General features: G+C 37.4%; 1 protein-coding gene across 1 annotated transcript in view; it reads left to right on the top strand.

The window, feature by feature from the left end:
• The window catches only part of LOC127685304 (olfactory receptor 50-like), a 314,138-nt gene extending 292,125 nt beyond the window's left edge, over positions 1–22,013 (top strand). Inside the window, exon 2 of the mRNA XM_052182364.1 lies at positions 21,084–22,013. Within this exon, the coding sequence (XP_052038324.1) occupies positions 21,084–22,013 (930 nt within the window). The remainder of the gene's footprint in view (positions 1–21,083) is intronic.
• The last annotated feature ends 274 nt before the right edge of the window (positions 22,014–22,287 follow it).

Raw genomic sequence — 22,287 nt, 5'->3', positions numbered from 1 at the left:
ATCAAGTCTCTGAGTAGTCTCTTCTATTCTTGACTCTAAAACCAGAGCCACATGTCTAAAACTGTCAAATTCTGCTTCTTGCTGTAGCATGAATACAGGCAGGACACTTTTTCTATTACATACTTTATTGTCCAAGCTTGGTAAGGACTGGAACTTGCTTTATAAATTCTTTGGGAAATCAGAAATCTGTATAGCTCTGTCTCCTGTGTGCTGGAATTAAAAGCAAGTATCACTATGCAGGGACTTTAGCTTTTCTCCACATGGAACTTTCTCTGTTCCAGGCTTGCCTTGAACTGAGAGATCTTCTTTCCTATCTCTGGGTATTAGAGTGTACTACCATGCCTGCACTTAAGCATTTTATTGCCGGTATGACTCAAGATTTGGATCAAAATGTATCTTTTATTTCTACATTGTAGATCATTTGAAATTAAAAATCCAAATGAAAACAATAACCAGGTAATAATGCCTACCATGAAATAAGTATTCTTTGTTCAACTTCAAACACATAAACCATAAACTTAGCTTGGTGTCATCATGCCTAGAGATCACCACTCTCTTAGTCTTTTATCTCCTTGAAAATAGGATTTATCTGTAATCTACTTCTTGGTTCTCTTTTATTCTTTGAAGCATTTGTTTTGTACTTTTTCTTTCAAAGCTTGCTATACTTGATCAAGATGCTTTTCATAACACTAAACCAGAGAAAAAGTTTCTGTTGAGCTTTTTTTTTTTTGAGATTTATTTGTCAATGCAATTATTATAAATCTCTTTTTAGCCTCAGGTAGACTCTTCAGGCAAGGGCAAAAATCTGCTACATTCTTCACCAAAAGGCCCACAAACAGTCTCTATTCCACATACTGAAGTTCTTCACTGAAACTTCTTGAGCCAGGTCTACACAGTTGAAATCACTCTCAGAAACAATACCTTCCATATTCTTATTAGGATGGCCCATTCAGTCCCACTTAAAGCATCCCATAGATTTTCAAAGTCCTGAAACAACAGCACAGTCAGGTGTCTATCACATCAATACCCCAGTACTTTGTTCCAACTTCTACCTCAGTTATGGTTTCCATGGCTTTGAGGATGTCCTCTCTTAGTTTGGCTTTTACTGATGTGAACAGACATCATGACCAAGGCAACACTTAACTGGAGTACAACATTTAACTGGAGCTTGCTTACAGGTTCAATCCATTATCATCAGAACCAGAACATGGATGGCATGATCCAGGCAGATGTGGGGATGGAAGAGCTGAGAGTTCTACATCTTCATCTGAAGGCTTTTAGGAAAGTACTGACTTCCAAGCAGCTTGGATTAGGGTCTTAAAGCCCATGCCCACAGTGACATATTTCCTTCACCAAGACCAATTCTACTCAAACAAGGCCACACCTCCTGTGCCAAGCATATTCAAACACCCACATTCAACTTCCTAGCCCCTATAGGCTTGTTCAAGCATATGAATCTATGGGGGACCATACCTAAACGTAGCATAATAGAAATATATTTAGTTCAACTTCAAAAGACCCCATAGTACAGCAGTCTCAACAATATGAAAAGTTCAGTGTTCAAAATCTCTTCTGATATTCATACAATCACTTAACTGTAATCCCCAAAGCAAGGCAGAAAACCAGCTAGGCAAACTCCTAACTCTGTATCTCCATGACTGATATTAAAGCAGTCTTCATATTTCCAACTGATTTTCATCTTTGTTGACTACAACAAATTTCTTTTTCCTGAAATGGTTTCACTCCCTAATAGCAACTTTCCACAGCAGATATCTCTTGGCTCTGCATCTCAAATTTTGGGTGTCTCTAAAGCAAAGTCAATGTTACAGCTTCTTGTTCTTATATCTGGCATCTATAAATGATATTCTGGGCTCCTCCTAAGTTCTTGAGTTACATCTCCAGCTCTGCTCTCTGTAGCACTCTAGGCTCTGGTTAACTCCACTCCATTGCTACTGCTATTCTTGATCCTCCTCTGGTACTGGCATCTCCAATACACTATGGTCTTCTACTGTAACTAGGCTTCACTAATAGCCTCTCATAGGCTTTCTTCATAGTGCCAAGCCCCAACATCTTTGCATGAGCACTTTAGTCCTGAGCCATCAAATGCAACTGAGGCTGCACCTTCACTATGGCCTTCCCTGGCATCTCACAGTGCCAAGCATCAACTACTACCCATGACCCCTTCATACCTTCAAAAGCAGTACTAGGTGATTTTTATATATTATGAAAATCTTACATCTTACTATAGCATGAGATACAACCTGACTATCTCTGAAACACAGCTCCTTTGTGCTCTCAAAAAACACTTCCTGGATTTCACCTCAGGGATGAGGCTCTCTTCTTAAAACTTTTTTTTTTTTTTTTTTTTTTTTTTTTTTTTTTTTTTTTTTTTGGTTTTTCAAGACAGGTTTTCCCTGTGGAGCCCTGGCTGTCCAGGAACTCACTCTGTAGACCAGGCTGGCCTTGAACTCAGAAATCTTCCTGCCTCTGCTTCCCAAGTGCTGGGATTAATGGCATGTACCACCACTGTCTGGCTGATGCTGGTCCCTTCTAAACCACTGCCAATTTCTTAGCTCCAGCTAAATAACATTAATTGCCCTAGTAGTCCCTTCTATTTTTGACTCTAAAGCCAGAGCCAAATGGCTGAGCCTGTTGAGTTCTGCTTCATGCTGTAGGTGGAACATGTGACCCATGTTCTATTAGATTATCAACAGCTTTCTGTCTTCCAACTCTGTTATTGCCTTGGTTCATAACTTCTGTTAGTTTCACTGTGTCTCTCTTTAGTTTCTGTTTCCATGATCTGTTCATTGCTAAGAGTGGGGTGTTGAAATCTCCTACTATTATTGTGTGGGGTGTGATGTGTGCTTTGAGCTTTAGTAAAGTTTCTTTTATGAATGTGGGTACCCTGGCATTTGGAGGCTACATGTTCAGAATTGAGAGTTCATCTTGGTTGATTGTTTTCCTCAGACCAGTATGAATTGCCCTCCCTTATTATTTTTTTTTATAATTTTATTCGATATTAGAATGGCTACTCCAGCTTGTTTTTGGGACCATTTGCTTGGAAATTTTTTCCCACTTTCTACTCTGAGGTACTGTTTCTCTTTGTCACTGAGAAGCATTTCCTGTATGCAGCAAAATTCTGGGTCCTGTTTATGTATCTAGTCTGTTAGTCTATGTCTTTTTATTGGGTAATTGAGTCCATTGATGTTAAGAGATATTAAGGAAAAGTGATTGTTACTTCTTGATATTTTTGTTATTAGAGGTGGAATTATGTTTGTGTGACTATCTTCTTTTGTGTTTGTTGAAAGATTACCTCCTTGCTTTTTCTAGGGTATAGTTTCCCTCCTTGTGTTGGAGTTCTCCTTGTAATATCTTTTGTAAAGATGGATTTGTGGAAATATATTTTGTAAATTTGATTTTGTCATGGAATATTTTGTTTTCTTTGTCTGAGAGTTTTGCTGGGTATAGTAGTCTGGGCTGGCATTTATTTTCGCTTTGGTCTCTATGACATCAGCCCAGGATCTTCTACCTTTCATAGTTTCTGGTGAAAAGTCTGGTATAATTGTGATATATCTGCCTTTATATGTTACTTGATCTTATTCCCTTACTGCTTTTAATATTCTTTCTTTGTTTAATGCATTTGGTGTTTTGACTATTATGTAATGGGAGGAATTTTTGTTCTGGTCCAGCCTGTTCAGAATTCTGTATGCTTCTTTTATGTTTTGGGACATCTCTTTCTTTAGGTTGTGGACGTTTTCTTCTATAATTTTGTTGAAGATATTTACTGGCCCTTTAATTTGGGAATCTTTGCCCTCTTCTATACTTATTATCCTAAGGTTTGGTCTTCTCATTGAGTCCTGTATTTCCTAGATGTTTTGGGTTTGAAGCTTTTTGCACTTTGCATTTTCTTTGACTGTTGTGTCAGTGTTTTCTATTGTATCTTCTGCACCTGAGATTCTTCTATTTCTTGCATTCTGTTGGTAATGCTTGCATCTATGGCTTCTGATCTCTTTCCTAGGTTTTCTAACTGCAGGATTGTGTCCCTTTGTAATTTGTTTTTTGTTTCTATTTCCATTTTTAGATCTTGAATAGTTTTGTTCATTTCCTTTGCCTGTTTGATTGTGTTTTCCCGTAATTCTTTAAAAGATTTTTGTGTTTCTTCTTTAAGTGCTTCTACCTGTTTACCTGTGTTCTCCAGTATTTCTTTAAGGGATATATTCATGTCCTTCTTAAAATCCTCTATCATTATCATGAGAAGTGATTTTAGATATGAATCTTGCTTTTCTGGTGAGATGCTGTATCCAGGACTTGCTATGGTGGGAAAATTGGGTTCTGATGATGCCAAGTTACCTTGCTTTCTGCTGCTTATGTTCTTATGCTTGCCTCCTGCCATCTAATTATCTCTATTGCTACCTGCCCTCACAACATCTGATTGGAGCCTGTCCTTGCTGTGATCCTGCTTGTTTCAGATCTCCTCGGAGTCCAGCTGTCTCTGTGGTACTGCGATTTGGGGATCCTGTTATCCTGGGCTTTTTAGAGTGCTTAGGAGTGTAACTTCCTCTGAGTGTTGTGGGACTGGCTGCAGAGTTATCACCCAGTGTAAACCAGCCCAGACCAGAACGTTCTCATGCTATTGTCGGGCAGGGATCCTGCATCCCTTAATCCCTCTGGTTCCAGTTATGCCCAGTGGCATCGAGACAGCTGATAAGTCCTCCTCACCTCTGATCCAATGATCCTGGGAGTGTTAGAGCATCTGGAAGTGTAGCTTCTTCTGGGTATTATCACTAGGAGGAATCTTGATTCAAAGTTACTACTCCCTTGATCTGTTTATCTCTTTGAACATATGATTCAACTCCAATTCACTTACTGGTAACCTTTTGTTACTTGAATCATGCATTTTATATTGCTCTTTCCTCAGCTTGTTCCTTTTTATTTAAATGTACTTCATAGGATTAAACCAGAGAACATAATCTCTTCCGGTGTTTTGTTTTGTTTTGTTTTGTTTTGTTTTTGAGACAACCTTTGCCAATGTAATTAATATAAAATATCTTTACCTTAGATTGAAGTAGACTGTTATGACAATGACAAAAAACAGCCACATTCTTTCTCAAAATATCACAACAGTCTCTTGGCCACATATTAAAATTCTTTTCTGTAACACTGAAAGCCAGGCTTCTACAGTTTAAGTCACCCTCTGAAACAAAGTTAATCTATATTCCTACTAGTACAGCCCACTTAAAACATTGCATTGCTTTCCAAGTCCAAAGTCCAAAAATTCATATTCTTCCAAACAAAACATGGTTAAGCCTAACACAAAAATATCACACTCTTGGTACCAACTTCTGTTTCAGGTTGGGTTTTACTGCTGGGACCATAGCAGCATCAAAGCAGACTTGGGGCTGGAGGTGCTGATATTTCTACATCTTCATCTGAAGGCCTCTAGGGAAAAACTGATTATCAAGCAGCTAGGATGAGGGTCTTAAAATCTATACATACAGTGACAAACTTCCTTGCACAAGGTCACATTTACTTCCACAAGGCTACAAGTAAAATAGTGCTATTCCCTAAACCAAGCATATTCAAACTACCACAGACACCATGACCAAGGCAACTCTTATAAAAGACAACATTTATTTGGGGCTGAGGTTCAGGTTCATAGGTTCAGTCCAATTATCAATGCAGAAAGCATGGCAGCATTGAGGTAGGCATAACCCTGGAGTAGGGGAGAGTTCTACATTGCCTACCAAAGTCAAAGAGAAGACTAGCTTTCTCAGGCTGCTAGGCAGAATCTCTCAAAGCTCCCCCCAGTCACACACTTCCTCCAACAAGACCATACCTACTCCAGTAAGGTCCCACTTCCCAATAGTGCTACTGCCTGCCCCAAGCATATGGGATGTGAGGCAGCACTATTCTTTTTTTTTGTTTGTTTGTTTTTTTTTTTTTGTTTTGTTTTGTTTTGTTTTTTTCTTTTTTCTTTTTGGATTTTTTTATTCGATATAATTTATTTACATTTCAAATGATTTCCCCTTTTCTAGCCCCCCCACTCCCCGACAGTCCCTTCTCTTCCCCTGTCCTCCCTCTCACCCCTTCCCACTTCCCCGTTCTGGTTTTGCCGAATACTGTTTCACTGAGTCTTTCCAGAACCAGGGGCCACTCCTCCTTTCTTCTTGTATCTCATTTGATGTGTGGATTATGTTTTGGGTATTCCAGTTTTCTAGGTTAATAACCACTTATTAGTGAGTGCATACCATGATTCACCTTTTGAGTCTGGGTTACCTCACTTAGTATGATGTTCTCTAGCTCCATCCATTTGCCTAAGAATTTCATGAATTCATTGTTTCTAATGGCTGAATAGTACTCCATTGTGTAGATATACCACATTTTTTGCATCCACTCTTCTGTTGAGGGATACCTGGGTTCTTTCCAGCATCTGGCAATTATAAATAGGGCTGCTATGAACATAGTAGAGCATGTATCCTTATTACATGGTGGGGAATCCTCTGGATATATGCCCAGGAGTGGTACAGCAGGATCTTCTGGAAGTGAGGTGCCCAGTTTTCGGAGGAACCGCCAGACTGATTTCCAGAGTGGTTGTACCAATTTGCAACCCCACCAGCAGTGGAGGAGTGTTCCTCTTTCTCCACACCCTCTCCAACACCTGCTGTCTCCTGAATTTTTAATCTTAGCCATTCTGACTGGTGTAAGATGAAATCTTAGGGTTGTTTTGATTTGCATTTCCCTAATGACTAATGAAGTTGAGCATTTTTTAAGATGCTTCTCTGCCATCCGAAGTTCTTCAGGTGAGAATTCTTTGTTTAACTCTGTACCCCATTTTTTAATAGGGTTGTTCGGTTTTCTAGAGTCTAACTTCTTGAGTTCTTTATATATATTGGATATTAGCCCTCTATCTGATGTAGGATTGGTGAAGATCTTTTCCCAATTTGTTGGTTGCCGATCTGTCCTCTTGATGGTGTCCTTGGCCTTACAGAAACTCTGTAACCTTATGAGGTCCCATTTGTCAATTCTTGCTCTTAGAGCATACGCTATTGGTGTTCTGTTCAGAAACTTTCTCCCTGTACCGATGTCCTCAAGGGTCTTCCCCAGTTTCTTTTCTATTAGCTTCAGAGTGTCTGGCTTTATGTGGAGGTCCTTGATCCATTTGGAGTTGAGCTTAGTACAAGGAGACAAGGATGGATCAATTCGCATTCTTCTGCATGCTGACCTCAAGTTGAACCAGCAATATTTGTTGAAAAGGCTATCTTTTTTCCATTGGATGTTTTCAGCCTCTTTGTCGAGGATCAAGTGGCCATAGGTGTGTGGGTTCATTTCTGGATCTTCAATCCTGTTCCATTGATCCTCCTGTCTGTCACTGTACCAATACCATGCAGTTTTTAACACTATTGCTCTGTAGTATTGCTTGAGGTCAGGGATACTGATTCCCCCAGATTTTCTTTTGTTGCTGAGAATAGTTTTAGCTATCCTGGGTTTTTTGTTGTTCCAGATGAATTTGATAATTGCTCTTTCTAACTCTGTGAAGAATTGAGTTGGGATTTTGATGGGTATTGCATTGAATCTGTATATTGCTTTTGGCAAAATGGCCATTTTAACTATATTGATTCTACCGATCCATGAGCATGGGAGGTTTTCCCATTTTTTGAGGTCTTCTTCCATTTCCTTCTTCAGAGTCTTGAAGTTCTTGTCATACAGATCTTTCACATGTTTGGTAAGAGTCACCCCAAGATACTTTATACTGTTTGTGGCTATTGTGAAGGGGGTCATTTCCCTAATTTCTTTCTCAGCCGAGGCAGCACTATTCTGTTTTCTGAGAAATTAGCAAATTGATTTCCTCAAATGGTTGTAAAAGTTTGCAAAGCAACTAGCAATGTGAGAGTGTTCCTCTTTCTCTACATCACTGACAGTGTGTGCTATCATTTGAGATTTTGAATTTAGACATTCTGACTGGTGCAAGATAGAATGGAATGTAGACTTGTGTTCATTTGCATTTCCCTGATGACTAAGGGTTTTCAACATTTCTTCAATTGTGTCTAGTCCATAGGATATTCCTCTGCTGAGAATTCTCTGTTAAGCTCTGCACCCCATTTTTCAACTGTGTGATTTGGCCTGCAGGTGTCAAGCTTCTTGAGTTCTTTATGAATTTTAGATATTAACCCTCTGGCATGTAGGGTTGGGGAAGATCCTTTCTAAATTTGTAAGCTGCCTTTTTGTCCTATTGATACTGTCCTTTGCCTTATAGTAGCTTTTCAGTTTCAAGAGATTCCATTTATCAAATGCTGATCTTAGAACATTAACCTTTAGATTATACTAATGAGTTCAAGGAAATTCTCTACATTTTGTTCTATCAGATTTAGTGTATCCAGTTTTAGGTTGAAGTCAGTGATGTAACTGGACTTGGGTGAGTACAGTGTGATACATATGGATCCATTTGCATTTTTGTATATGCAGGCATCCAATTAGATCAATACCATTTATTGACAGGGCTTTCTTTTTTCCATTGGCTTTTTTTGCCTTCTTTGCTAAATACAGGAGTCTTTATGCATGTGGGTTTATTTTGGTATCTTCAATTTGATTCTATTAATTAATCTGTTACTATAGAAGTACCATACATTTTTCATTACTATTACTCTGAGGTCAGTACAGCTTGAGGTTAGGAATGGTGATACCTCTGAAAGTTTTTTATATTGTTTATTATTGTTTAGCTATCAGGTTGAGAATTGCTCTGTCAAAGTGTGTAAATTATTGTGTTGGAATTTTAATTGTGTTGGGAATTGAATTGAATTTGTAAATTGCTTTTGGTAAGATGTGCATTTTCACTATGTTTATCATACAGATCCATGAACATAGAACATCTATCCATCTTCTGATTTCTTCCTCAATTTCCTTCTTCAGCAACTTGAAATTCTTGTCATATAGTTCATTCGCTTGGATGGTTAGTTACACCAAGATACTTTTTATTATTCATGGTTATTGTGAAAGATGTTGTTTCTCTAATTTCTTTCTGAGCCCATTTATCATTTCTATACTACAAATATCCTTGAATAAATTTTGTATCTAGCCAGATTTCTGAATGTGTTTATCAGCTGTACAGGTTCTTTGATAGAAATCTTGAGGTCTGCAAATAGCAATAGTTTAATAGTCTAGTAGACTTTTCACATTAAAGCCATCTGCTCCTGCACATTATTTGGTGAGGAGACTATTGATGACTACTCCCATTTCCTTAAGGTTTTATAGAGCTGTTAAAATAGTTTACAGATCTGGATTTAACTTTGTTATGTGGTCTCTGTTTAGAAAATTATCCATTTTAATAAGATTTTCCAAATTTTTGTAATTCAGGCTTTTAAAAGAATACCCAATGATTCATTCTTTGAATTTCCTCAATGTCTATTGTTATGTCTCCTTTTCTATTTTTTTTTAATTTTATTTGGATATTGTTTCTTGTCTTTTGTTAAGTTTGGCTAAGAGTGTGTCTATCTTGTTGATTTTCTCAAAGAACCAGCTCTTGATTTAGTTGATTCTTTGAATTGTTTCTAACTGATAAAGGTTACTGCCAATTTTGATTATTTCCTGACTTCTACTCCTCTTTGGCATGCTTGCTTCTTTTGTTCTAGTGTTTTTATATTTACATTAAAATTGTTCTTATCAGCAATTTCCAATTTCTTTGTGGAACCACTTAGTGCTATGAAGTGTCCTCTTAGCACTGCTTTCATTGTGCTGAATAGATTTGGGAATATTGTGGCCTTGTTTTCATTAAATTCTACAAAGTCTTTAATTTTTCTTTCAATATTCTCTGATTCAGAGATTATTGAGTAGAGAGTTGTTTAATTTCCATGAGTGTGTAGGCTTTCTGGTGTTTATATTTTTGTTGAATCCTGACTTTCATCCATCATGGCCTGATAAGGTGTTATTTAAACTTTTTCATATCTACTGAGGCTTGTTTTGTGACTACACATTGAATTTAGAAGGACTCATGAAGTGCTGAGAAAAAGGTATTTTTTTTCTCTTTGGTTGAAATACTCTATAGATATCTATTATGTCCATTTAATTACTAATGTCTGTTAGTTTCATTAGTTCTCTGTTTAGTTTCTGTCTGCATGATATGTCAATTGGTGAGGGTGAGGTGTTGAAATCTCCCAGTGTTAATGTATGTGGGTCCATGTGCTATTTCTATTTTAGCAATGTTTCTTTAACAAATGTGGATGTGCCAGGCAGTGGTGGTACACATATTTAATCCCAGCACTTGGGAGGCAAGGTCAGGTGGATTTCTGAGTTCAAGGCCAGCCTGGTCTACAGAGTGAGTTCCAGGACACCCAGGCCTATACAGAGAAACCTGTCTCAAAAAAAAAAAAAATCAAAAAACCAATGTGGATGCTCTTGTTTTGGGGGCATAGATGTTCAGAATTGAGATATTATATTGATAGATTTTTTTTCTTTGATGCATATGAAATGTCCTTCCCTGTCTCTTTAGATTAATGTTGCTTTAAAGTCTATTTTATTAGATACTAGAATGAATACTCAAGTTTGCTTCTTAGGTCTATTTGCTTGGAAAATATATTTCAGCTCTTTACTCTAAAGAAACATCTTTCTTTAATGATAAGGTGTCTTTCTTGTTGGCAGCAGTATTATGGGTCAGGTTTTAGCATCCCTTCTGGTAGCCTATGTATTTTTATTGGGGAATTAATTCCATTGATATTGAGAGATATTAATGACAAATGATTCTTATTTTCTTTTGTTTTGATTTTGGTAGTGGGGTGTGAGGTATGTATTTGTGTGTGTTTGTGTGAGTATATGTATGTGCATCTGTGTGTACTCCCCTTGTTTTTGCTGGTATGGAATTACATATTTCCTGTCCTCTTTGATGTATCTGCCCTTCTTGGGTTGGAGTTTTGCTTTTAGTATCTTCTGTAGGGCTGGATTTGTGGAATGATATTGTTTGAATTTGGGTTTGTCTTAAAATAGCTTGTTTTATCCATCAATAGTGATTGAGCGATTTTCTGGGTATAGTAGTCTAAGTTGGCCTCTGGATTTTAAAGCTTGCAAGATATCTTTCCAGGTGTTTCTAGAGAAATTGGGTATAATTCTGATAGGTATGATTTTTGTATGTTACCTTTCCTTTTCCCCTTGTTGCTTTTAATATTTTTTTTTTGCTCTGAAGATATGTGTTTTCATTATTTTGTGGAGGGAAGATTTTCTTTTCTGGTCCAGTCTAATTTGTGATGTATAGGCTTCTTGTATATTTGTAGGCATCGCTTTCTTTAGTTTGGAACTGTTTTCTTCTGTGGTTTTATTGAGAATATTTTCTGAACCCTGTAATCAGAACTCTTTGCCATTTTAATTAATTAATTAACAATCCAGCCATCGCCCACCCGTGCAGTCCCTCTCCCATGATTTCTCATCCCATCACTTCTACCCTTGTCCCTGAGAGGATGCTCCCCCTCTCACAAGGCCTCCCCACTCCCTGGAAACTGAAGTCTCTCAAGGACTCTGCACAGCTTCTCTCACTGAGATCAGACCTGGCAGTCCCCTACTATATATGTGATGGGGGCCTCAAATCAGCTAGTATATGCTGCCTGGTTTTTTAACTTTTTCCATTCCTATTTTTTTTTCAGTTAAGTCTTTTCATGGTATCCCAGATTTTCTGGATGTTTTGTGTCAGGAATTATTTAGATTTAATACTTTCTTTAACTGATATATCAATTTTTTGTATCTTCTACATCTGAGATTTTCTCTTCCATCTCCTGTATTCTGTTGCTGACATTCGTATCTTTTGTTTCTGTTCTATTCTCTAGGTTTTCAATCTCCAGAATTTCCTCAGTTTGAGTTTTTAATGCTCTTATTTATGTTTTTATGTCTTTACCAGTTTCATATGACCAGTCAGCCTGTCATGGGGCCTGTGTCCTATGTGGGGATCAGCAGAGGGGTGACTCTCCACTCCTACCTTCACTCCATGACAGAGCAGTTTGGGAACACCTGGTTCACTGAGACAACCCAAGTATAATATTGCTTGGGACAAGACTCAGCAGGGTTCCAATGGCACAAAAGAGGAAGGCAGCACATCAGCAACCTGGGCCAGAGGAAACCCAGGCATCCAGTGTTGCAGAAATAGCCTGAAAGGTCCACAGGAGGTTAAAGCACCAGTCAGTGGCAATAAGACCATCTAACACCAGTGAGAACTAGATGGTTAAAGTCAAACATAGGAACATTTCTAACAGAAACCAAGGCATTTGGCAGCATCTGAACAGAATTCTCCAACAACAGCAAGTCCTGGAAACACCAACACACAAGAAAAACGAGTTGAATTTAAAATCACTGATCATGATGCTGTTAGAGGAACACATGAAGGACATAAATAAATCTCTTAAAGAAATTCAGGAGAAAAATGATCAAAAGCTAGAAGCCCTTACAAGGGAAACACAAAAATCACTTAAAGAAATTCAGGAGAATATGGGTCAAAAGATAGTAGCCAATAAGGAGGAAATGCAAAAATCACTTAAAAAAAAAAACAGGCAAACTTTGATCAACAGGCAGAAGTCATGAAAGAGGAAACACAAAAATCTCTCAAAGAATTACAGGAAAACACAAACAAGGAACTGAAGGAACTGAGCAAAAACATCCAGGATCTAAAAACAGAAGTAGAAACAATTAAGAAATTGCAAAGAGACACAACTTTGGAGATAGAAAACCTTGGGGAAAAATAGGGGGCCTTAGATGCAAATATCAACAACAGAATACAAGAGATAGAAGAAAGAATTCTCAGTCCATAGAAACCATGGACTCAACAGTCAAAGAAAATGAAAAATGCAAAAAGCTTGTAACCCAAAATATCCAGGAAATCCAGAACACAATGAGAAAGCCAAACCTAAAGATTATAGGCATTGATGAGAGTGAAGATTTACAAATTAAAGGGACAGCAGCTATCTTCAACAAAATTATGGAAGAAAACTTCCATAACCAAAAGAGAGAGATGCCCATGAATATACAAGAAGCCTACAGAACTCCAAATAGACTGGAACAGAATAGAAATACCTCCCATCACATAATAATCAAAACCCCAAATGTACTGAACAAAGAAAGAATACTAAAGGTAGTAAGAGAAAAAGGGCAAGTAACATATGAAGGAAGACCTGTCAGAATTACACCAGACTTCTCACCAGAGACCATAAAAGCTAGAAGATCTTGGGCAAAGCTCATGCAGACTCTAAGAGAGCACAAATGTCAGCCAAAACTACTATACCCAGTGAAACTCTCAATCACTATTGATGGAGAAACCAAGATATTCCATGACAAAACCAAATTTACACAATATCTTTTCACAAACCCAGCCCTACAAAGGATAATAGGGGGAAATCACCAATACAAGGAGGGAAACTATATTCTGGAAAAAGCAGGATAATAACCTTTTTTCATCAAACCCAAAAGAAGATAACCACACAAGTATAAAAAGCAGCATCAAAAATGATAGGAAGCAATAATCACTACTCCTTAATATCTCTTAACAACAATGGACTCAATTCCCCAATAAAAAGACATAGCCTAACAGAATGGATACGTAAACAGGACTCTACATTTTGCTGCATACAGGAAACACACCTCAGTGTCAAAGACAAAAACTACTTTAGAGTAAAACACTGGAAGACAATTCTACAATCAAATGGTCTCAGGAAAAAAGCCAGAGTTGCCATTCTAATATCAGATAAAATTGACTTTCAACCTAATGTCATCAAAAGAGACACGGAAGGACAACTCTTGATGGTCAAAGGAAAAATCCACCAAGAAGAACTCTTAATTCTGAACATCTATGCTCCAAATGCAAGGTCACCCTCATTCATAAAAGAAACTTTACTAAAGCTCAAAGTACACATTGTACCTAACACAATAATTGTGGATGACTTCAACATTCCACTCTCCTCAATGGACGGATCAGGAAAACAGAAACTAAACCGGGAGACAGTGAAAATAATTGAAGCTTTGGACCAATTGGATTTAAGAGATAAATATATAATTTTTCATCACAAAGCAAAAAAATATACCTTTTTCTCAGCACCTCATGGTACCTTCTCAAAAATGGATCATATAGTTGGTCACAAGAAATCCCTCAACAAATATAAGAAGATTGAAATAATCCCATGCCTCCTATCAGATCACTATGGAGTAAAAGTGGCCTTTAATAACAACAAAAACAACAGAAAGCCCACATACACATGGAAACTGAACAATACTCTACTCAATGATACCTTGGTCAAGGAAGAAATAAAGAAATCAAAGATTTTTTTTAGAATTTAATGAAAATGAAGGCGCAACATACCCAAATTTATGGGACACAATGAAAGCAGTGCTAAGAGGAAAACTCATAGCTTTGTGTGCCTCCAAAAAGAAATTGGAGAGAGCATACACTAGAAGTTTAATGGCACAATTGAAAGCCCTGGAACAAATAGAAGCTAATTCACCCAGGAGAAGAAGACAGGAAATCATCAAACTCAGGGCTGAAATCACTCAAGTAGAAACTAAGAGAACCATATAAAGAATCAACAAAACCAGGAGCTGGTTCTTTGAAAAAATCAACAAGATAGATAAAACCTTAGCCAGACTAACCAAAGGACACAGAGACAGTATCCAAATTAACATAATTAGAAATGAAAAGGGAGATATAACAACAGAAACTGAGGAAATTCAAAAAATTATCAGATCCTACTACAAAAGCCTGTACTCAACACAACTGGAGAATCTGGAGGAAATGGACAATTTCTTAGACAGATACCAAATACTAAAATTAAATCAGGATCAAATAGATCATCTATACAGACCCATAACCCCTAAAGAAATAGAAGGGGTCATATAAAGCCTTCCAACCAAAAAAAGCACAGGACCAGATGGTTTTAGTGAGGAATTCTATCAGACCTTCAAAGAAGACTTAACACCAATACTCTTCAAACTATTCCACCAGATAGAAACAGAAGGAACACTACCCAACTTGTTCTACAATGCCACAATTACACTGATACTAAAACCACACAAAGATCCAATAAAGAAAGAGAATTTCAGGCCAATATCTCTTATGAATATCGATTGAAAAGTACTCAATAAAATTCTTGCCCACCGAATCAAAGACCATATCAAAACGATCATCCACCATGATCAAGTAGACTTCATCCCAGGGATGCAGGGATGGTTCAATATATGGAAGTCCATCAATGCTATCCACTACATAAACAAACTCAAAGAAAAAAAAAAACACATGATCATTTCATTAGATACTGAAAAAGCATTTGACAAAATTCAGCATCCTTTCATGCTAAAAGTCTTGGAAAGAACAGGAATTCAGGGCCCATATCTAAACATAGTAAAAGCAATATGCAGCAAACCGGTAGCCAGCATCAAACTAAATGGAGAGAAACTTGAAGCAATGCCACTAAAATCAGGGACTAGACAAGGCTGCCCGCTCTTTCCATATCTTTTCAATATAATTCTTGAAGTCCTAGCTAGGGAAAGTAGACAACATAAGGAGGTCAAAGGGATCCAAATTGGAAAAGAAGAAATCAAACTATCACTATTTGCAGACTATATAATAATCTACTAAAGTGACCCAAAATACTCTACCAGAGAACTACAGCTGATAAACAACTTCACCAAAGTGGCTTGTTACAAAATCAACTCAAGCAAATCAGTAGCCTTTCTATACTCAAAGGATAAGCAGACTGAGAAAGAAATTAGGGAAATGACACCCTTCATAATAGCCACAAACAGCATAAAGTATCTTGGGATGACTCTAAATAAACAAGTGAAAGACCTTCAGACTACATGTCTGAAGAAGGAAATCGAAGAAGACCTCAGAAAATGGAAAATCTTCTATGCTCATGGATTGGCAAGATTAATATAGTTAAAATGGCCATCTTGCCAAAAGCAATCTACAGATTCAACACAATCCCCATCAAAATCCCAACACAGTACTTCATAGAGTTAGAAAGAACAGTTCTCAAATTCATCTGGAATAACAAAAAACCCAGGATAGCTAAAACTATTCTCAACAGTAAAAGAACTTCTGGGGGAATCACTATCTCATACCTCAAACATTACTACAGAGCAATAGTGATAAAAAATACATGGTATTGGTGCAATGTCAGGCAAGTTGCTCAATGGAATAGGATTGAAGAACCAGAAATGAACCCACACACCTATGGTCACGTTATCTTTGACAAAGGAGCTGAAAACATCCAGTGGAAAAAAAGATAGTCATTTCAACAAATGGTGCTGGGTCAACTGGAGGTCCACATGCAGGAGAATGTGAATTGATCCATTCTTATCTCCTTGTACTAAGCTCAACTCCAAGTGGGTCAAGGACCCCCACATAAAACCTGACACACTGAAACTAATAGAAAAGTAACTGGGGAAGAACCTTGAGGCCATGGGCACAGGGGAAAAGTTCCTGAACAGAACACCAATAGCTTATGCTCTAAGATCAAGAATTGACAAATGGGACCTCATACAATTACAAAGTTTCTTTAAGGCAAAGTACACTGTCAAAAGGACAAAACATCAGCCAACAGATTGGGAAAGGATCTTCACCAACCCTACATCTGACAGAGAACTAATATCTAATATATACGAAGAACTCAAGAAGGTAGAAACCAGAGAACAAATAACCCTATTAAAAAGTGGGGTACGGAGCTAAACAAAGAATTTTCACATGAAGAACTTTGGATGGCCGAGAAGCACCTTAAAAAATGTTCAACGTCATTAGTCATTAGGGAAATGCAAATCAAAACAACCCTGAGATTTCACCTCACACCAGTCAGAATGGCTAAGATTAAAAACTCAGGAGACAGCTGGTGTTGGCGAGGATGTGGAGAAAGAGGAACATTCCTCCACTGCTTGGGGGATTGCAAGATGGTACAAGCACTTTGTAAATCAGTCTGGTGGTTCCTCAGAAATTTGGGCATGACACTTCCGCAGGACCCAGCTATACCACTCCTGGGCGTATACCCAGAGGATTCCCTGGCCTGCAATAAGGACACATGCTCCACTATATTCATAGAAGCCCTGTTTGTAATAGCCAGAAGCTGGAAAAAACCCAGGTGCCCCTCAACGGAGGAATGGATACAAAAAATGTGGTATATTTACACAATGTAGTACTATTCAGCCATAAGAAACAATGAATTCATGACATTCTTGGACAAATGGATAGATCTAGAGATCATACTAAATGAGGCAACCCAGTCTCAAAAGATCAATCATGGTATGCACTCACTGATAAGTGCATATTAGCATAGAAATGTGGAATACCCAAGACATAATCCACATATTAAATGATGTCCATGATGAACGGAGGTGTGGACCCTGGTTCTGGAAAGACTCAGTGCAACAGCATAGGGGAATTCCAGAACAGGGAAGTGGGGAAGGGTTGGATGGGGGAATAGGGGAAGAGAAGAGGGCTTATGGGACTTTCAGGGAGTGGGGAGCCAGAAAAGAGGAAATCATTTGAAATGTAAATAAAAAATATATCAAATAAAAAAATGAAGAAAAAAAATGAATTATGACAGACCACAAAAAAAAATTGGAAAGAAAAAAAAGAGTTATGCATCTTGATCTGTGTGCATTCAGGAGAAAACTGACTGTTCTGCTCTGGCCAGTGCTCTAAAATCCACCTCTAGAGTAATGCACTTCCTTGAGCAAGGCCAAAACTTCTTACAGTGCCACTCTCTGTGGGCCAAGCATACCCAGTTCACCACATCAATGGACTGGCAATGGGGAGGAGTTGAGATAATTGGAGAGAAGTTTGTAGGGCAGGAAGCCTACCTAAGCTTCTTCTAGTCTGTGAGTTCACTAAAAGAGCACAGAATCACTGCCAATAATTTTTATATATAAACAAACATTTACATTGCTTAATATCCATTCACCATCATAATAATATTGCATAAATTGGTTTAATGGTAATACATTTACCCATAGTTCTGGAAACTAGGGTTTCTAACTCAGATGGTTGACAAAATGTATTTATTTGTTGCCTTCTGATGGTGCAATACTGTCGGTATCTTCAGATTGCCTTCTTCTTGCTATCGCTTCAATCTGGGAGATGGGAAAAGTATTCTGGTATCTATTTTAAGATAAATACAAATCTCATTAGATTATGGACCTGTTTTAAACATTTCCTTTAATATTCATTACTTTATTATAAGCATCATTTTCAAATTGGACTATACTTGTTGTTAGGACTACAATAGGTTTTAGCATTAAGAGCTAGAAAATAATCCATAAATATAAAGAATTCTTTCATGTTTTCTCATGTTTAAAAGAGGAAAAAAAATGATGGATAATCTTGTTCTATTTACTGCCACTGTTTCTCAAGGGTGAAGGGACTCTCATGCCTGCTTCAAAATAGTTCTTTCCCTAAGAGAGTCACGGACAACATAACAGTTTTATTCTGTGTGTCCCTAATTTGGATCTGGGGATGGGAATTGCACCTAGGTATTCTACATCAAAATTAGATCTCAAATGGACTTCCTAGGAGATATGGAAAATGTACATATTCATATATATCTGTCTTGTCTGACTTTGAACTGATTACTCTTCTGATTGTTGCAATGAATGTATGACTGCTTCAGATAATACAGTTCTTTCCCAATGTTGTGTTTCTTCTCGAGAGATATAGAAGAATTTCCCCATACTTCTTAGCTAAAGGTATCTGTGTTCATCATAAAGGTTTGCCTATCATATCAGGCATAGAATGTATATACATCTTTATTACTGGATATGTTTGAGTATATCTGTGTCTCTCTGTTTCTATGTCTCTTTTTTTTCCTCTGTTTCTGTCTGTCACTGTCTTTCTCGTTGTCTGTATCATGTTCAGCATGCATTTCAAATTGTAAGATCATACCTTCAAGCACAGTCTTCCACAGAATAATTTTCCTTGCATTGAGAACCTGCTCAATTTTTGAGATAAAGGGACATTGCCTCCATAAGAAAAACCTCTTGATAGAATAGGTTTCTTATTTTGTTTTTCATTTGTGTGTTTTTGTTTTTTATTATTTTATTTATTTGTATTCAAAAGTTGTCCACCTCCTGGGTTACTCTTCCATCTCCTCCATGAACCCTCTACTCCTTCCCCCTCCTTTTGCCTCTAAGAGAGTGATTGTGCATGGAAACCTGCAGACTCTGGACCTATCTGCCCTGACAAAGGCAAACTTACCCATTTTTGAAAGAAAGCAGGAAAATCACCTTCTTTGGTCACATTTAAATGTCACACAATTTATGTTCTGTTTTCTTCTAACTTCTTTCCAACTATTTATGGCATTTTCCATAATAGCCCCTGATGTTCATATTCCAGCTAGTATTGGCTTCTCCAATCTATTTCCTACCTGGCAGCCAAACCACTTCCTATTTTCTGATTCTTTATTTTTCTTACATGTTACTGTTCTCGAACAGATGGAAACTTTTCCTGCACAGCAAATTAGACATTATATTCTCCAATATTTACATTATTTATTGGCAGTTACCTTGGGTTTTCCTTATTTCTCAAAGCTCCTAGATGTGTTTTCCAAACACTTGCCAAGAGACACATTTTTACAATCTTCCTATGTAGGTTCTTCCACTAAAGACTCTTCTTAGAATATATGTCAGCTACTTTATCACTTTAGCCACTTATGACCTGATAGGTTTTCAGAACAAGGGATGATGTCTCTTTCTCTAAACTCATTTCTGCACACATCATGTATACTATATAAAATAACATAAGAATAATATTGCTTATTGATATATTGCTCAAAATGGCAAAATATTAGAAATCATCTACCTGTGGACAGATAAGAAAAATTTTCACTGTGATGAAGTAATTATTATTAATACTGAAATTAGTGAGAAAAATTATAATTAATTTCAGACAATATCAAATTAAGTGATTTTTTTGAGAGTGAAACTGATGATATATAGGCATTTTAAAGACGTACTGACCAAATTGGGTGAATTCATAGATTAACATGGAATGTGTGAAGAGGAAAATATGGTATTGCTGGCAATCAGAGAAAAGCTGACCATTATACAAGTATTTCCATAGAATATAACCATGGAGCTCTCTCAGCAGATAGGATATCAACTATAACTTTACCATGTTCCTTTTCCTATTATTTACTGATTATTCACTTGCATAGGGAATGATCACAGAAAAAAAAAGAGAGAATCCCAGTTTAGAAACAAAGAATGGAAAGTATGGAAAGGATTAAAATGTAAGAGTCTTTGGCTTATAACCCAGGATACAAATAAAACAGGTGACATTTTTTTTTTTTTTTTGCTAGAAAAACACAAAGAATTGTCTTGGATGATACAAGAAGTGTCAGGAAAGTCACGTATATCCAGATGTTCTGGTACTTCAATGAGATGCTTAGGTTAGAGCTGACAATGTTAACATGCAATTAAGGTCATTTTATTCCGCCTAGGAAGAGTGATAGAAGAGTGAGCTCATTGACTGAGAAATTGTTATTACTAGAAGAACTCATAGCTGCTTGCAAACTGATATTAGTAAGTTATATTGTTGGCTCAGATTTATAAGTTTAATGCTTTGATCATCTTGTTTCTTCTAAGTCCCCAGATCCCAATATTTCGCAGAAGTAAGGAAGATCCCATGGTTACATTTTTCTGGATTTAATTTGTGGAAAGATATTCTAGTGGAAGTGCATTCCAGAAAGTTTAAAAATGATGAACAATCATTGAAATCCCTATTGATTTTTCTATTTGCTGATACTAATTTACACACTAATTCCTTAATCTAAAATCATGTTGACAAAATCCAGACACCTTGGTCAAGAACTGAGTTGTATTTTATAATTGTTCTGAAATTCATAGATTCTCTCTAGAAGATATACCGTTGTTTTTAAGGATGGCAAATTATGTCTATTTCTAAGCCATCACTAGCCCATTACTATGAGAAAAATATTCATATGCGGGTTAAAATACACAAACTAATATTATTTTCAGTACTCGTGATTCAGAAAATGTTCTCAGAGTGTAATAGTCAAAATCATTTCCTTCTTTCCCAATTTTTATTTTACTCACAACAGAACAGGAAGAGCATGAGGAAGGATAATGAGAGCACTGTGTCTGAGTTCATCCTCCTGGGGCTCCCCATCAGAGGAGAGTACAAAGGCCTGTACTCTGCCTTGTTCATGGTCATGTACCTGACAACTGTGCTGGGGAACCTGCTCATCATCCTGCTCATCAGGCTGGACTCTCACCTCCACACCCCCATGTACTTCTTTCTTAGCCACTTGGCCCTCACAGACATCTCTTTCTCATCAGTCACAGCTCCAAAAATGCTCATAAATATGCTGACACACAGTCAGTCCATCTCATATGCTGGCTGTGTTTCCCAGGTATATTTTTACATAATTTTTTGTAATCTTGACAGCCTCCTTCTGACCTCCATGGCCTATGACAGGTATGTGGCAATCTGCCACCCTCTACATTATACCAACATCATGAGCCAGACGCTCTGTGTTCTTTTATTAGCTGTGTCCTGGGCCTTATCTACTGCCAATTCCCTTGTTCACACCCTATTGTTGACTCGCCTATCTCACTTTAGAAACAATGCCATCCCCCACTATTTCTGTGACCTCTCTACCTTGCTGAAGCTGTCCAGCTCAGACACCACCATCAATGAGCTGGTCATCCTTGTTTTAGGTAATGCAGTCATTACCCTGCCATTCATATGCATTCTGGTCTCTTATGGCTATATTGGAGTCACCATTCTAAAAACTCCCTCCATCAAGGGAATCCGCAAAGCCTTGTCCACGTGTGGCTCTCATCTCTGTGTGGTTTCTTTGTACTATGGAGCTATCATTGGACTATATTTTGTTCCCTCATCTAATAACACTAACGACGAAGATGTGATTGTAGCTGTGATGTACAATGTGGTCATACCCATGCTTAATCCCTTTATTTATAGTCTGAGGAATCGTGACATGAAAGGAACACTGAGAAATATCCTCAACAGAAGACTGTGTTCACAATGATGGGCATGATATTCTCTTTTATCATCCCTACATCCTTCACCTCTTCTCTATTCAACTTTTGTCTGCCAGGGAAATTTCATATGGCTCTCTTCCCTTCACTCAGTTATCCTTGCACAGCTTTGAACTTTGTTAACTCACTTGCTTCAGCATCTTGGGAGGGTTTCCTACAAATATCCTTTTAGACAGGTTTTTAGTTTTTATACTAAAGACCTTTGTCCCCTCTGAAGATGAAAAATATATTTCTTCTCTTAGATTTACAATTTTATTTTTACAA

The sequence above is a fragment of the Apodemus sylvaticus genome, chromosome 5, assembly GCF_947179515.1.
Source record: "Apodemus sylvaticus chromosome 5, mApoSyl1.1, whole genome shotgun sequence".
In the NCBI taxonomy this organism is placed as follows: Eukaryota; Metazoa; Chordata; class Mammalia; order Rodentia; family Muridae; genus Apodemus; species Apodemus sylvaticus.
This window is presented reverse-complemented; position numbering and strand designations above follow the sequence as displayed.